General features: G+C 41.3%; 1 protein-coding gene across 1 annotated transcript in view; it reads left to right on the plus strand.

Moving 5' to 3' along the window:
• The window catches only part of LOC119650601 (aminopeptidase N), a 91,311-nt gene extending 73,719 nt beyond the window's left edge, over window positions 1-17,592 (plus strand). Inside the window, exons 2-9 of the mRNA XM_038053458.1 lie at window positions 3,818-4,543; window positions 4,601-4,762; window positions 4,816-5,109; window positions 9,162-9,584; window positions 9,644-10,310; window positions 10,370-10,572; window positions 10,638-10,949; window positions 16,616-17,592. Of these exons, the coding sequence (XP_037909386.1) occupies window positions 3,861-4,543; window positions 4,601-4,762; window positions 4,816-5,109; window positions 9,162-9,584; window positions 9,644-10,310; window positions 10,370-10,572; window positions 10,638-10,949; window positions 16,616-16,865 (2,994 nt within the window). The 5' untranslated portion in view covers window positions 3,818-3,860 and the 3' untranslated portion in view covers window positions 16,866-17,592. The remainder of the gene's footprint in view (window positions 1-3,817; window positions 4,544-4,600; window positions 4,763-4,815; window positions 5,110-9,161; window positions 9,585-9,643; window positions 10,311-10,369; window positions 10,573-10,637; window positions 10,950-16,615) is intronic.
• Window positions 17,593-18,035: the final 443 nt, after the last annotated feature.

Raw genomic sequence — 18,035 nt, forward strand, 5'->3', positions numbered from 1 at the left:
TCTGATATTGGCTGAAACATTTGGGAGTGAGGACCCAAAATGTGTGCCCGAAATGGTGAAACAGGTCTCGTTCTCAGAACTTACCCAACCGAAAAAATCAGAAAAAAAACAGGTTTAGAAACTTACCCAAAAACCCCCCTTAAGTTCATCCTAGAAGTACAAAATGGTATCAGCATAAGCGATGATATAGGACATAATTCTGAAAAGTTTGAAGGAAATCCAATTATTATTAACAAAGTTATAGAAGGTCAAAGTTTCGCATTTCAGGTAAATTTATTCCAATCTAAGGTGTGTATGACTGTGTGACTTATATGAACGGCACAGTTCATGGGAACATTTTTGTTTTCGTTTTCTGGCTTTTTTTAGATATTTGCATATGCATGTGCTAAAAGCTTATAAGCAGAAATATAATAGGCATGTGTGTACCTGGTTACAAGCGGTTTTTAATTTACGTACGTGCTTTTGTGAACGGAGTAAAGTCGAAATGCATAAAGACGCGTTAGATTAATTTATAAATGCGGTAATAAATAATTTATTTGGGATGCACACAGTATTTATATCGTTGATATGGATGTACATAGGTGTATCAAGGAGTTTGGCAAAATATGACACAATATTTTGTATTTTGAGCTATGTAAGAATGGAAAATCGTACATAGACAGTTTCGCACAAAAGATGAACACAAAACTTTTATACCCGAGGCGCCCAGCTTCCAGTATTCTGACTTGTTTATTTTATTTACTATTTCCTTTCTTTTTGTAAGCTTCTGTTTTTTTTTATAATCTTTTTTTCTTCAGCCTCTGTCCCGTTCACAAGCGGGGTGGGCTCGTCGTGATCGGTTTCGCCATTTGGCTCTATTGAATGCCTGATTTGGGTGCAATCTCGAGCCTTTCAAATCGCCATCCAGCGTATCAAGCCGCCGTTGTTTAGGCCTACCTTTTGGTCGTTTACCATCGACTTCGATGTTCAGACCAATCTTGGCAAATGTCTTCTAGTTAGCACGAATTGCGTGACCATACCATCGAAGACGACTCTCTCGCAACTTTTCTACAATCGGTGCAACCCCATAACGATCGCGGATATCCCCATTTCGAATGTGATCTAAACGTGTGACACCACTAGTCGCAACTAACGTAACATCTTCGTCTCCACTACCGCAAGACGCCGTTCATTGTCTTTTATGGTCGGCCAACACTCAGAACCATAGAGAGCGACAGGACGGACAACATTGTGTAAATTTTAGATTTGAGACGTTCATTGATACGTCGATCACAAAGAACACTAGTTATGGAACACCACGTCATCCAGGTTGCGTTAATGCGTGAAACAATTTCATAACGCAGTTCTCCATTGGCTGATAGGGTTGACCCGAGGTATTTAAATCGCTCAGTTCTGGGCAGACCATTGCCGCTGACAGTGATTGTGTCGGTTTCATGGGGATCGGTCGCCAAAAATTCAGTTTTGACTCAATCCAATCATCATGTTTGCAATGATAAAAAAAAACCAAACCAACAATATGAATAAATCATATCAAAGTAATAATGTATTATTTAGCAACTGGTGGTGAAAGCATGTAATATTTACGTATTTACATGTTTACAAAACCTCGCCAAGCCATAAATGGTAGAACTGAGCGCGGCCGCCGCTAACCGTGCCAACACACATTTCTTTTCAAAGATCTTTAGTTTTTCCACTTAGCTAGTAATTCAACCAGATCTACAGAACAGCGGTAGATGAGTATCGGCAAGGTCGTAGAGAGAAAATCCGGGCCCGAGCCTTCTTGTGTGCTGTGTAGGCTATCAAATCGTCAGCGAAGGTATCCAACGACTTTTCGGAAATTTATTAAACTGGAGCATGTTGAAAAATTAGATGGCAAATACTGCAAAAGGTGTAGGTGCAGTCATTGCTCAGCACATAAAATTCTAGATTTGTAGTGAGATATCCATCTGTAATGACAAAGCATTTGCCATATAGCATGCACCATCATCTTTATCACTATGAAGTGCCCAGGAAACTCGTTCTCCCAAAGCCTGAAGATCAGTCTATCCAACTAGATGCTATCAAAGGCCTTCTCCTTGTCTATAAGAAAAGCGCCTACTCACCCACTATTGTTAATCTGCCAGCAAATATCGAACGTTACCTTCGTTATTATGTACATGTATTGTGGAATGCCTCGACCGAAATCCGAATTTTGCATTCGATAATAATCCGGTTTTCCTGATATGTCCGTTCAATACTTTCAGTAAAAATTCTCAAATGCCTTGCTGATGTTAGGCAGCAAAATGATCCTTTTCCTTCTTTAAGATTGAGAACACCCTAGCTTTCTTCTACTTCTGGAAAGAAGGAATTGTTTAATAGTTTATTGAAGAGAATGCAATAATTGCGAATGACAATCTGCTTGAGAACCACGTTGAGAACGCCATCCATGCTCTACAACCTTTCATTCTATACCTGTCTAAGTATGGAGTTTGTGGCCCCATACAAGACAAATTAATCAAGTAGGCTATCGTTCGGTACGAGATCAGCCTGTGCCGCAGAACTAAACTGACATTCCTGTCCATCGGCAGAAGGCGAATTCTTTGTCCATCAAATAGAACCTCCATTAGAATTGCGTTATGTTCGCTATTGTAATTGAGAGCCTCCGTTAAGGATTCTTATAATTTAGCAGTGCAAGAATACAGTGCAATTTGCTTTGAGCCAGGTTGGGGTATCTGTTCGCATTTATACTCTATCTGTTGTTGCCCTATCGCAAATCTGAGGAATATCCCTCTAGGTTTGTGGGTGGCGTTCACCTATGAGATGTGAATAATATTAAAATCGTCGAATATTGTGTAGTAATTATGCAACCTGTTCAGTTCGAGAATCGTAAAAATGGAATGAAACGTCTCTTTGAACTTGGTGGGATTCCTACCCGCTGCATAGATTGATAGGTAGGCTTTAATTGAAGCAGCGTACTGGAAAATTTCATGGAAATCTTATTATTATTAACAAAGTTATAGTAGGTCAAAATTGTCTATTTCGTATCAAATGACTACTCCCTAGGAGACAAAATGTCAGTATCATTTGACATTCAACATCGGGTATATTTAACATATATACATTACTTCACTGGAGTGGACCCATAGTGTATCCAAATCTTTCTACATAAAAAATCAAGGAAACCTTTAATACTTGAAGCGTCGAAGTTCCGGTTTCCGATTTATTGGTCTTGAAGTCTCCGTTAATTCGCCGCTTCTTCTGTCAGAATTGACGATACGAACTTTCGTCCTTCGCTGTTCTATTGTAACACCTCCTTCAGCCGCCCACCCCATGGACACATAGACGAACCTACTGCCCTTTGGTCTTGATGTGGGGTCCGGTCCAGCCTGTCACATGCAATTTAATCGACAAACCAATGGATATAATAATTTGGTGGAGAACTATGGAACTATGAGCCCAGACATACACAGTGAATAGATTTATGTTACTTTGAGTTTAATGAGGGATCCCAATACATGCAACGAGGGACAGGCGTAAAACGTCTGCTTCGAATATGTATGTGAGAAGGTCTTAAAAAATACTTGACGCTACAAATTTCAGTTGGGATTGGCTGGAATAAGAAGTAATTGAGAGGTGAGAGATGCAATTATATACATCTAGATCTCCTTGTTTCTATTCTTTCATTTTCAATTGGACTGTCATCTTTGATATGCTGTTTCTTCTTGTTCCTCAGGTTCAAATCTTAGTGTGGCTTTTACCATTTTTGAGCGGGTCTTCATATTTCTTCTACCCTAACCACTATTTTCTATAAATCATGGCTTTTTGGTTGTATTTGCAGTGTCTACCGAATTTTCACCTGGAAAGATTATTAATGGTCTTCAATGAAAATGCACGTGCGCGAAAATTTAGCGATACAAGAACCAGAACCACCAGCTGAAGGTTGGAGAAGGTGGTGTTGCTTTTCTGAGGATCATCGGAAATGTATCATCTACGGTATAGCGTTGGCCACGTGCTTGTGCGTAGCTGTAGGCTTCGCAGTTTATAATATTGCCCTTTGTCCTACCTCGCACGTAATTCAAACGGTTTGCACTCCACCAAGTAATGGAACTAGCCGCGAAGAAGGACTTAATGTCACAGATGCAAACAGTAGGCAAGAACGCAAATTAGATACCGACGTACGGCTTCCACGATCTGTAGTACCAATATCGTATGACATCCGCTTAATCCCATTCTTAATCGAAGACAATTTTACATTCCATGGTGAGGTGAAAATCCGTGCAAAGATTATCCAGGATTGCTTCAATATCACTTTACATGCTGCTGATTTGGATATCCATAGAGATGATATCGTGGTTCGATTAATTGACCCGAATTCAAAGCTGGAAAGGGTTTTGCAAACCAGCAGACACGAAGTGGAAGAATCCAAGCAATTTTTCATATTGCATTTTCATACCACCCTCCGGAAGGATTCTGTATACGAGATTTCAATAAAATACAAAGGATACTTGCTGGATTATCTCCAAGGATTTTATAGGAGTTCATATGTGGAGAACAATGAAAAGAGGTAAATTAGATTGAGGTTTCTTGTTCAAATACGATATTTAATAATCCCTATTTCAAGATGGATTGCGTCAACACAGTTCCAACCAACCGATGCCCGCAGAGCGTTTCCGTGTTTTGACGAGCCGGCAATGAAAGCGAAGTTCAATATCACAATCGGCCGGCCCAAGAATATGACATCGATTTCGAACATGCCGAAAGTGGCAGGTGCATCGAAAGAAATGTAATTACATGTTCATGTGAAAGCGAATGCTGTTTATGAATCCTTTTTTCCAGATCGTATCTTCCTGATTACGTGTGGGACGTGTTCGAGGAGTCCGTTCCAATGTCGACATACCTCGTAGCGTTCGTGATTTCCGATTTCCAGAACCGCACAAACGGTAATTTCTCGATATGGGCTCGAAATGATGGTATTAGTGCCGCTGAATACGCTTTGGAAGTTGGGCCTAAGATTTTAAAATTCCTTGAGGAGTTCTTCGGGATCCCATTCCCATTACCAAAAATAGATATGATCGCTTTGCCGGACTTTCACGCTGGAGCTATGGAAAACTGGGGATTGATAACGTTTAGGTATGTAGAACTCTAAAATTTTGCTATTTTGATGTCTTTATTTACAATATTACCCAATGTATTAGAACAGGGAGCCGACATAAGGGCTAGCAGGTCAGGGACCTCTATAGTTTGAAACGAAATGAATTACATCACCACAAAAAGGGGAAGGGGGCTCAGGAGGCCTTGGAAAATCAGTTCAATCTTACCGGATTTCAAGAGTCACCGGTAAAACGCTAAGGAAACAGGAAAGGTGGAACGTAAACTGCCATCATCGGCCTGCCAGGGAAGGCAGCACTCAAACTGTTGGTAGCAGGGAGAGTTAGCTGGGTTTTGTGTCGGCTTAAGCTGGTGATTTCGGTCAGATTGCGAAGGTATGCACCAGTTCCAATGAGAGGTGGAAACAATGCAGAAGATGCGGGGCGGAAGGCCATATCAACAAGGGCTATGGAGCTACAAAGCGAAATAGGGTTGAATCATTGGCACATTGTAGATATTTGCAGTGGCCCGGAGCATAGAAGACCCCTCGCGTAAACCGCAGGTGAAGTTTATACAAATCAACCTTAACCACTGTCAGTAATTAATGAGCCATATGGAAATTACGGTGGTGGTATTTGAGTCAAGGATCGAATGGGTAACGGTACGTGCTGGCGGAAAAGCCCCTTTCACAAAATAATGGAGAAGCCGGCGGAGGGATTAATCGACTTCGATGTTCAGACCAATCTTGAATTCACTTGCCAAGATTGGTCCGAACGTCGAAGTCGATGGTAAACGACCAAAAGACAGGCCGAAACAACGGTGGCTTGATACGCTGGATGGGGATTTAAAAGCCTCGAGATTGCATCCAGATCAGGCATTCGATAGGGCCAAATAGCGAAACCGATCATGACGAGCTGACCTCGCATGTGAGCGGGACAAAAACTGAAGAAAAAGAAGAAGAAGGTGGATGGAGTTCACATATATAGTTGCTATCCTGTACCCAACACCATTCTTAACGAGTATGAGTAGAGGCTGAGTGCGCTGGGTTTGGGCGCGTGAGGACGTGGGCTGAGAATCATAGCAGGGGATTTTAACGCGTGGATTCTTTAATGATGCATTTGTGGAGCTAGACATGGTAATGGCGAATGTCGGGAGTTCATACACCTTCAGAGGAGCCTGGGGTCTATAGTCCTAGCATATGTGAGGGCCGCTTTAGCTGCTGTTGATGGCGAGCTCGATATATCCCTAGATAGTACGGCTATAGAAAAATTCACCCAGGATATCCCAATGGGGAACGCAAGCCTGCTATGTTCAGAGGGCGATTATTTTCTAGTAACCAACTGGTGGAACAGCGAGGTCGCAAGTTCGCGATTCGCATGATTCCGGACAAGGAGGCTTTATCAGGAGCTTAGAGTAAATATTGGTATGAACGATTGAGAGAAGGCATACAGTCAACTGTGGAGCCACTTAAAAGAGGCCATTTAGAGGAGTAAAATTAACTGTTTCACGCACTGAATATCAAAAATGCATTCAGCTCCAACAAATGGGACCGAACAAAAGGTGTATTGGCTTACATAGGTGTTCTTGGATATTTGGTGAGTCTGATCGAGAATTACGTCTCAGAGAGATACCTTTTCAGTTAGCGCACTCAAGATGAGTGCCCTTCTTTGCAATCTTCTTCCACTCTCTGGCAAAAGTCCCGGATATCCAGGATTTTCGTTCGAATGACAGTAAAAGATCTCCAGATGCAGCGATGAATAGGGGAGGGATAACGTCAAGCCCAGCGATTCCACTCCGTTGGAAGAAATTGATGCCTGGGTTGATTTCTCTTCTGCTTGCAGAAGCAGTCCATATCCGCATGTTCCAGTGACTATCAATTTCATCCACAACAAGCAGAATTTCACCGGATGTTATACGGTTGCGAATCGTGGTGAAGTGTTCTTTGCATCTGCAGCAGAGTGTTCATCGACATCCTCGGGCGAATTGCTCAGTATACCTGCTGTCCGATCAGCAAGGTAGCTCTCACACTGTCGAGCGACGGCTGGAGCGCACATACATCTGCACAGGTGCAGATGTTTTAGATGTTTTAAACATAATATGCGATATTTTTTTATTAGCAGTAGTAATAACACTTCTCCTATATGGAGCAAGCTACCATCGGTAGATGTACTGATTAGAAGACGACGTGACGCATTCAAATTTTTTAAAAGCTTTACTTTTTAAGAACGGAAAGAGATATCTCGATAAAATTGTGCATATATGTTATGGCAATCTTAAAGTAAGGTAACTTCTGGAATTTTTCAGGCTATATTTTGTCTGCTATAGATTTTTTAGTAAAACATGAATAAGTGACGCCATGCATGACTTTGGGTTACTGGAAAATCTTAAAAAAATAAAGACTTGGAATCAGAAATTTTCGCAAAGAAAAAATAAAAATAAAATGTTGCCTTTTTTGATCTCCAGCCGGCCGCAGAGATTAAATTTTTCTACTTTATTGAATTTGTTTTTTACTTATTTAACTATTAATCCTTAAATCGCTCAATAAATAACTAAACATATTTTTACATTACTCCCGTTTGGACTTACGGAAATTGTATATTGTATGGTTACCAGAACCCCTATGTAAGGTATAGCGCATCAACCATGGCTATGCACTGTCGTTGATGGTTTGTAGAAATGTGTTTCAGCCTCCCCTTCCCCGATTTTCTGAGAAGTTTGCACTTTTCCTATACTCTTCTACGAAATTTCGCCTTATGGTAACCCATCCTGCAATGGGATCATCGCTTTTTCTGAATGTGTGATATCCTCTGGCATTTCCCCTTCTGATCAGCACGACGACGGGTACGGGTAGCTCGTATGTCGACGTGGTTTTTCACTGGATATGGTGTCAAGCTGTACCCGATGACACGGTGCAGACACTAGTTGATGAAAGCTTGCAGGTACCTAATAACAGTGGCGCTCACCATCAAAGATGATGCAACCTTCCATTTAGCATGTACAGTTTAAGAGATTTTTTTTTCGCTCTGCAATTTCGGTGCCAAATCCTTCAGGATTTTATAATAGATTGTTCATAATTCGTGGTAACTTGTTTTTTGTGCTAATTGGCGATATTGCTAATATTCTCTACATTCCAAGTCTTAACTTAACTCTTTTCATAATCAGTTAACACTGTCACCTTTCCCATAATGAAAGAAATCAGCCAGTGATTTAAATCAGCACAAGCAAATCATTTCTCACGGGAATTGATTTGACATTGCGAACTTATGAGTATGAGACGGCCTTAAATCGGTTTTCACTTGTTGGTAGGTTCTTTTAGTAACTGAATGCAGTGGTATTATTCACTTTGAAGTATAATGTAAATTTCATGATAAAATGATAGGTTGGGCTAAACGCACTTTCCTTTCGTCCCAGAAACCTTTGTATCTGTTTTCAAAAATTTTAGGGTCTCGGTGGAAACGTTCGCCCACTCGTCGGAGGCCTGAAAAAAAATAGGTATTTCACCAGAAATTTGTTATTGTTTTTAATAAATCGGTACAATTTTTTTATATTAAATGAATGTTTTTGTGGCCCTTTCAAAACTTTCCCCTTTTCAGGGTTCTTAGCTGTTTTCATAAGACTAATTGGAAAAGAAGTTTTTTTATTACCGATATGAAACAAGACAGTTTTCAAGCTATATTTAGATGAATGGATATCATGTCATAAAAATATGACAGTCATTTTCGTGTTTGAGGATTTTCTCCACAGCATTGGTTATCCAAATTAGAGATTACACTTTTCTCCCGGAATCCAGCGTATAACAGTAAATCTACGGCCTTCACGAAACACATGGGAAACCCACTTTTCATCTTGAAGGAAATCCGGGCTTTGAGATGAGAACTCTATGGCACAACCCCCTGCCCAGGGTGTCAGTGCAGGCCGTTCCATTAATCCTTTATTCCGGGCCCCTTTACCACTATCACTGCCGAATAGTGGGCTTGTATCATATAGGGCATTGTTTGACTTCTGGTTCTATTGTAACAAACTCTTCAATGTACTTTCATTTTATGTAGATTCATACCTAATGTTTTAATACTTTTCAATTCATATACTTACAGAGAAACAGCGATGCTTTATCAACCAGGTGTATCTGCTTCAGGTATCAAACAACGCGTAGCAACAGTAGTGGCGCATGAATTGGCTCATCAATGGTTTGGTAATCTGGTGACGCCAAGTTGGTGGTCAGACATTTGGCTCAACGAGGGCTTTGCAAGCTACATGGAGTACTTGGGCGTAGATGCAATTGAACCTCAATGGACCCCAATGGACCAATTTGTCATAAACGAATTGCAAAATGTGTTCACATTAGACGCCTTATCATCATCGCATAAGATCTCAGTGGAGGTAGGCAATCCCGACGAAATCAATGAGATTTTCGATCGGATATCCTATGGTAAAGGGGCAACCATCATAAGAATGATGAGCCATTTTCTCACCTCTGATGTCTTTCGCCGTGGGTTGAGGAATTACTTAACGAAAATGTAAGCGACATTCCTAGATAATTTCTTTTGCACGGTACTTCCAACAAATCTAATTTTAGGTCATACGACTCCGCGGAGCAAGATCATTTGTGGCTATTTTTAACGCAAGAAGCTCATAATGCTCGCATCCTCGAGAAAGCCATGACTGTCAAGGAGATAATGGACACATGGACACTACAAACAGGTTTCCCCCTCGTTACTATTACCAGGGATGCAGAGAAAGGTTCCTTGATACTTACACAGAAACGGTTTTCATACGAAGCGCTACCACCCTCTAATGAGTCGGATCCCTTATGGTGGATCCCACTGACCTACACCACTGCAGAGAAATTAAATTTCAATGATACTCGTCCCATGTTCTGGATGCGAAAAAACCAAACCATCGAAATTGAAGATGTTGACTTATTCAAAAGTAATTGGTTTTTATTCAATGTTCAGCAAACCGGGTACTATCGAGTGCAGTATGACCAGCAGAATTGGCAAGCTATCATAACGCACTTACGTGATCCGGCACGGTTCAAGCAGATTGCAGCGGCGAACCGGGCTCAATTGATAGACGACTCCTTGAATTTAGCACGCGCTGGGCTGTTGAGTTATGAAACTGCTTTAGACATCACACTATACTTGGAGCATGAAGATGACTATGTCCCATGGAAGGCAGCTGTCACGGCGTTGAATTTTATTGATTCAATGTTCATAAAAGAAGGAGAATATCACTTATGGCAGGTATGGGCAGGATTTGATCTTTTGATAAAGTTTATATCAATGCATTTGGTACTTTGCAGCAATATCTGATTCGTCTTTTGAAACCCGCCTATGATGAGGTTGGATTCGATGAAAAAGGCGACGATTCGAATCTATTGAATATTTACAAACGTGTGGATATCTTAACATCAGCTTGCCATTTGGGTTATAAAAATTGTATTCACACTTGCAACCGGCAATTTCGTATATGGATGGATTCTCCCAATCCTGACACACAGAATCCGTAAGTCCTCAAGGGTGTCTTTATTTTTCAGAGCATAGGTAAAAGGAGCAATTTCTACTTTCCAGGATTTCACCAAATCTGAAAAACATTGTTTACTGTAATGCCATCCGGTATGGAACGGAGGAAGAGTGGGATTTTGCATTTGAACGCTTCACCAAAACAAAAGTGTCTAGCGAGAGAGAATTGATCCTGTCAGCGCTAGGATGTTCCCGGGAGGCGTGGGTCTTGAATAGGTATTTGAAGCGAGCTTTGAACGAGAGTAGTATGATACGAAAACAGGACGTCTTCCGAGTGTTCGCTGCTGTAGCGGGAAATGTGATAGGACAACCAATCGCATTCAGTTTTGTGAGGCGGCATTGGCAGGAAATGAAGAAATAGTAAGTATTTGTTCTTCTTCAATGGATGATAGTAGCATGATTGCAACGTCTCCAACGCTATGAGTGTTTGCAGTAAGGTATTTGTATGCAGCTTAGAGGACTAGCTATTTTTCTAGAAGATAGAAAGTATAGCAAGAATGGCCCAGGTGATAATGAAAAGACACAGAAGTCACTGTTTAACATTGTGTTTGATGGTTCGATCTACATTTAAACATCTTCATCTAGTTCAGAATGTTAACAAATTATCCTGGCTGTCATTCATTCTAAAAGCGGGATTGTTTCGACTTTGATGATAACAACATTTTCTATTTCCACGTTTGCTCTCTGGTCACTTTTGTCGTTGCTACAGGCGATTAAGAATTCAGCTGTCTTCAGTGTCGAAAGATTATCGTGTGGTGGGGCATTCGGACCTGAAATAATGCGTGCAACTTGATTTGGATTATTTGACATAGGAAACAAATGTCTTGAATTGGGTTGTACTTGCGCTAAACTGGTTGAAATGTTCTTCATACATGAATCGAACCGACGATGCTTTATAGTATGTACGCCTGATTCCCCTAATCGCTGGAATTTTGAGGACCTGCAAGGAAAAAGTGCAATTGCAAGTGCAATTTGGCTAAGAGATATTGGTGCCACAGTTAGAAAACAAGTGCCGACACAGACCTCTTCTTATAATGAAATGGGAACGAGTGTGGCCAAAAGTGCTTCTCTGGTGAGACTGGTCACAGCATACTCGATACCAGCTGTTGAAAATATCGCGGAGAGTGTGAACTGCGACTGTGGTAAGTTATTGTAGAGTTGTCTTCCAAAATGTGAAACATCTTACGCAGTCAAATCGATTTGACTAGCCTTTGTAGTTGAAGTATCCAGAGCTATCCGTTGATATACTACTATGTAAGGTGTGCAAATGGTTTGTGCATGTGTTCATAAGGGCGAGGGGAGGGGTGCCTCTCAGCAATCAGGCCCTAGTGGTCCATTGTACTAGATTCCCCCGTCCAACGGAATATTCAGGATTCATTTATGTATCGCAAGACTTCCGTTAGTGTAATGCTACCCGCTGCATCAAAATTCCGATGTCTGATACGTCCATAGGTAGGGAATTCACATAGAAAATGTCCCGTGGGTTCCGTTTCCTCATTACAGAAAGGACCTATATCAACTTGGAGAATCCCTATTCTGAACATTTGTCCAACTAATGAATTATGGTCAGTCAAAATGCCGACAATACGTCTACAAGTCTTCTTGATTTTCGACAGGATAAACTTTACGGTAGGTTTGTTTGGTTCTGACAAAAAAAAAGTTTGGTGTGTTTAGCAGTGTAGAGACTGTGCCACCTGCAATTATGGCAAGTCTGTTAATAGTTTTTGATAGCAGCCTTTGCCAATCCTACTGGCACTCCAATTGCTGATTCCGGTCTCGGCATGTCACAAATTGAACCCTCTTTTGCTAAAACATCCGAGATTTGATGTAAATCACAGTGACCCTAGAGTAGTTCCACTGTATTGAATCAAGAACCTTGCATTGCAAAAACTGGATTTAATTCCCCCAATAACCCATCTAATGCTCTGTGCTCCTCATGTCCCTTGTTTCCCCATAAACTTAAACGTATTAGTCTATCAGCTGCTCTTATTGCACTGCTTTGAATGAATACACATTTTCTCAAATTCTGCAAATTTAGTAATGCATTTAGAAGTGCCCCTAAGCATAGCATACATCTATTTCATTAAAATTTCATCAATATCATGCTCTCGGCAGCATCACAAAGTTTTTAGAAAGACGCACAACCAAAGGCCGCTTCAATGTCTACGAACACGCTAATCGTGTACTCCCCATTCAGAGTTGCGTCCTCTATCTTCGAAACCAAAGAGTGAAGTGCAGACTCAGGGAACTTTCCATGCAGATAAGCACGTTCGCTTTCATTTAGTGGGGACGACTATAGCGTCTTCTCACGAATGTGATGCTCAACTAATACCTCCAGACATTTCAGCAAGGATGATGTTCTTTGGATTTGTATAGTCATCTTTCCCAGGGTTAGATACGAAGTCTATCTTAAACTTCTGCTAAGAAGGTGACACGTAGTCCAGGGCCCTTTAGCGTCGCTGGATGGTCATCCATGCCAGGTGCTTTGAAGTTTTCAAAGGACAGTATGACAGTATCTCATTTCACCTTGCAACATTTACAAGTTGAATGGGGTGCAGGAAGCGCCAATTCACCCCCTTTTACTTTCCTCACCAGTTCTCCGGGATGGTGTACTTCCAAGAAGGTCTGTACTGATTCCAGTCTAGAGTTTGTGAAAGTACCATGGGGTTTCCTAAGAGAGTCCAACTTGGCTGACTCATCCCTTTCAAGGACTTTGAAGTCTCTCTTTCGAACTCTTGAAGTCTCCCTTTTACAAGCCTGTTATATCCACGCTGTAAGTTCCGGAATTCTTAAAGAGGTGACATTTGGATACAAAACGTAAACAATAAGCAGTAACTAGGATCAGTTGTATGTAAGATAACCAATTCTGCAAGTTTAAAAATGTGGTCAGCGGATTGCTAATATAGATATTTTTTCCTTTGTATGAAGTTTTAGTGGGCCAAAATTCAGAAAACTGAGGAGGCCAGTTATTCTTGTATAGCACTTCCCCGAATAGCTAAATCCGCCGGTTTTCTGTCAGGTTTAGTGGGTCGCCACTGGTCTGTTTGTACATATATAGCGCTTGGTTGGCGACGAAAATTTTCCATCGACAGAAATGCTTTCATAACCGTGCCAAGCAACCATAGTGTTTGCACAATCGAGTAGTTTTTATAGGTAAAGGAAGCGTCCGGTCACTTGAAGATTATATTATATTATAATCGATTCTAGAGATAGGCTATGGCTGGTCGGATCCCAAGCAAGACTCTGAAGCATTGACAGAGCGAGGGCCATTCGGTATGTGTAAGGTTGGCGAAATAAATCGATGTTCCCTGCCCATTGTCGCAGTTTAAAATTTCCTCGTTTCAGAATGCATTTGTTATGCCGTAGCTGTCCTGCCAGCACAACTGAAAACATTATCGGCAAAAGTTGCTTTAAAGAAAACTTTGGCTTGTATCAAATCAGGGTAATAATCTCGGGCGAGCGCAATGCTGACCACATTGCCTCTTACAGTGTACTGTGGTGTGCCGTTACGGTCTTGAATGAAGTGCTCTAATACACTTCAAGGCTCTGATTCAATATGGATTGCTGCGACAAGGATTATTATTATTATCTGGCTTATTTTAGAAAGTATCGTCCTTGTTCGGCACCAGCTGATCGACTATTCATAGAGCTAGAAAGGATACGGGAGAAAACTTGAAGTGAATAATTCGCGTTCGTAAATGTTCCACAGGTGCAATCAGGTGTGTCCGAAATAATATATATATACATATATGGTTGCCATTTATCCCTTGGTGGAGTATAGCACGTCAATCACACCTACGCTTCAGCTCTTCCCAGGACTTCCCGAGACGACCGCCCTCCTTCTTTACTACTCTGCGCCAAGTGCCCTTGGGGCGACCCACTCGGCTATCTTGGGAAGTGGATTTCATTGCATGCAATTGTCATCATCATCAAGGGCGCAACAATCGGTATCCGGTCTAGGCCTGCCTAACTAAGTAACTCCTGATATCCCGGTTTTGCGCCGGGGTCCACCATCATCCTCATCCATACGGGTTAGGTGACCCGCCCACCGCAACCTGTTGAGCCGGATTTTATCCACAACTTGACGGTCATGGTATCGCTCATAGATTTGGTCGTTATGTAGGCTACGGAATCGTCCATCCTCATGTAGGGGGCCAAAAATTCTTCGGAGGATTCTTCTCTCGAACGCGGCCAAGAGTTCGCAATTTTTCTTGCTAAGAACCTAGGTCTCTGAGGAATACATGAGGGACTGGCAAGATCATTGTCTTGTACAGTAAGAGCTTTGACCCTATGGTGAGACCCTTCGAGCAAAATAGTTTTTGTAAACTGAAATAGGCTCTGTTGGCAGCCAACAACCGTGCGCGAATTTCATCATCGTAACTGTTATCAGTTGTGATTTTCGACCCTAAATAGGAGAAAATTTTCAACGTTTTCAAAGTTGTAGTCTCCAATCTTTATTGTTTTCGCCTGACCAGTGTGGTTCGATGTTGTTCGTTCTTTGTTCTTTGACCCTGACGTTGCCACCATGTACTTCGAGTTACCTTCAATAATGTGCAGCCCAAGATCTCACGCCACCTGCTCGATCTGGATGAAGGTAGACTGTACATCTCGAGTTGTTCTTCCCATAATGTCAATATCGTTAGTTAGGTGGACTTGAAGAGGATGGTGCCTCTCGTGTTTACATCTGCATCGCAAATCATTTTCTCCAGGGCCAGGTTAAAGACGACGCATGATAGGGCATCGCCTTGTTTTAGGCCGTTGTTGATGTCGAATGATCTCGAGAGTGATTCTGCTATTTTTATTTGGCCTCGCACATTGATCAAGGTAAGCCTAGTCAGTCTTATCAATTTCGTCAGGAAACCGAATTTTCTGATAGCGGTGTACAGTCTTACTCTGGCTATCTTATCCTAGGCGGCTTTGAGTTCGATGAGAAGATGGTGCAACTGATGGTCATATTCCAGCAGTGTTAGTTTTACCGTTATCCATTTCGCACTTTTTGTACCGGCTTTAAAGAAGTTTTCAGGAGATGATTTCTTTAAAATGAAAACTGGCCATTAATCATTTTGTAACTCGAGTTTGAATGACTAAAATTAAATCCAGTTGTCCAGTTGTTCCGTGATTGGTGAATGATTTCATCTCAAGCGAACCACCTTCGTTCCGGTATGCAGTTATATAGATGCATGATCTGCCGGTCGAAGCTGAACTTTGTTGTTGAGGAAACTTATTCTGTGGTAGTCACCAAAGGGAAGAATGGCCAACGAATGCTATGAGTCATTTAGGATGATAGACTTTGATAACCATCACCGAGGGGTCAGTGATAGAAAACGGATTGGGCCCAGGGGTGTTCTTAGAAAGCCCGACTATGGAACTGGTCCGACCTCTCGAGAAAATAGCGCTGAATAGAAACATCTTGTGAAGCTAGTTGGCCGAACATCGTGGGTAATGAGGAAGCTGACAGACTCGCTGCCAAGGATCTGGATTCATAATGGTGGGACCAGAGCCAGCATTTGGCATCCGGTCACTCATCGTCAAATCGATGTGAAAGTGCCCCCCCCCCCCCCCCGCTCTCTAAAGCTGCACTTTTATTTTCCCTTAAAAAATGGAACACGAAAGCCCTGGTAAGGCTTTTAAGTGGCCACTGCTTCTTACATTACCATTTGGAAAAATTACGGTAGTGATCTCGGCTATATGAAGCCAATGTGAGGAGGAGATTGAAAGGGCCCTGGCCTTAATACGAAGCCGCCAGGCCTTCTCAGACCTCAGAAGAAGATACCTTGGTAAGATTTTCTCCAACCAAAAAACTGTATCCTATCTGCCTCTGAATGTAGTTTTCAAATTCGCAAAAGCTGAACTAACTAATTCACTTTTGACAAAGAAACTTGTAAGATGTTGTTTCCTTTGACTTAGAAGTCAATGAATAATTTTAGAATTTAAGATTCAAATGCTTCCTCATTTACTTACAATCCCCCTAAAAAGTTGAAGTTAAATTCTGTATTTTAAAACTTCAACGCTATTTTCTTTTGTAGCCTGGGATCATCCGTGACCAACCTCAACCTCATCATCAAATATTCAACGCAAAGGATGAACTCTCAGTTTGAATTGGACGAACTTAAACATTTCATAGACAATCACTACAAAGAGGCTGGCCTTTCAATCCAGCAAGCTGTGGAACGTGTAGAAGTGGATTTGGCGTGGATGAATAAAAATTATAAATCAATTGTCGAATGGCTTCGTAAGGAGGTCGGAGATGGGCAGGACCAGGGGCAGCGACAATAACGACAACCATTTAGAATGTGAACCACTATATTAGGAGTGAATTCAAAAATATTAGCTAGATCCGTCTTGAAAGACTGTCACTCGAAATTGAGTATTTTTTACAGAACGAATTGCACGCTCTTTTACGCCTGTTTTACGCCTTTCAATTATCCTGTGGACTATTGCTTTCTAGATGTTTATGTAAGTACTATTTTTAGCGTTACTGTAAGTCCATCTTCACACCTTGTCATTATAATTCGGAAACTGCCCAACTGTTACAAGGAAATCCCTAGGTGTATTTATTTTAGTTAGTGTAATCGTAAAAATGTATCTGTGTACAAAGGGAGCAGAAATGGGAAAATGCATCGCATACGACTTTAGTTTTATGAACTGTATATTCACAGAAATATTTTTATTACTCAACAATTTCTGGGATTATAAAGTACTTGATTTGTTGGCGGAAGTACTAAAACTCAACGCGAAGTATTCGAAGATTGTAGATTCGAATGCTACACATCGAGTTTTAAGGGTTCCTCGTATGCGGGATGGATGTTTCCCCGTTCAAGCTCCCTATGAAACTAGTTAGGTGCACACTAAGTCACATAGGTAATGAAAGGCGAGCCATCCAAGTGTATTATTTTGTTTAAGATAGAGATAAATTCATAACTTTAATGTACTTAAGTCACCATATACTCTTATAAAGATTTTAGTATACAGCTGAAAATAAAGTGTTCATAAAATACGTGAAGTTGATGATTTCCTTTTCCCATATTGCTGAGCCAACGAAAATTCCGAAACCTAAGCTGACATTTTCAACTGTTAAACCCTCGATAACTCCTTAATCTAAGATCAGATCAGATTTTATCGTCATCAATGTTATAGACAGAAGAAATTTTCAACGGTCTTCATTGTTTTCGTTTAGACCCTTGTTGATGTTGAACGATCTCGAGAGTGATCCTGATTCTTTTATCCGGTCTCGCACATTGGTCGGGATACCGAATCCTCATCATGGCCGTGAAGAGTTTTACTCTGGCTATGCTGTCATAGGCGGCTGTAAAGTCGACGAAAAGGTGGCGCAACTGGTGTCCATATTCCAAGAGTTTTTCCATCGCTTATCGCAGAGAGAAAATCTGATCTGCTGCTAATTTGCTTGGAGTGAAGCCTCTTTGGTATGAGCCAAGGATGTTCTGA

The sequence above is a fragment of the Hermetia illucens genome, chromosome 3, assembly GCF_905115235.1.
Source record: "Hermetia illucens chromosome 3, iHerIll2.2.curated.20191125, whole genome shotgun sequence".
Taxonomy (NCBI): Eukaryota; Metazoa; Arthropoda; class Insecta; order Diptera; family Stratiomyidae; genus Hermetia; species Hermetia illucens.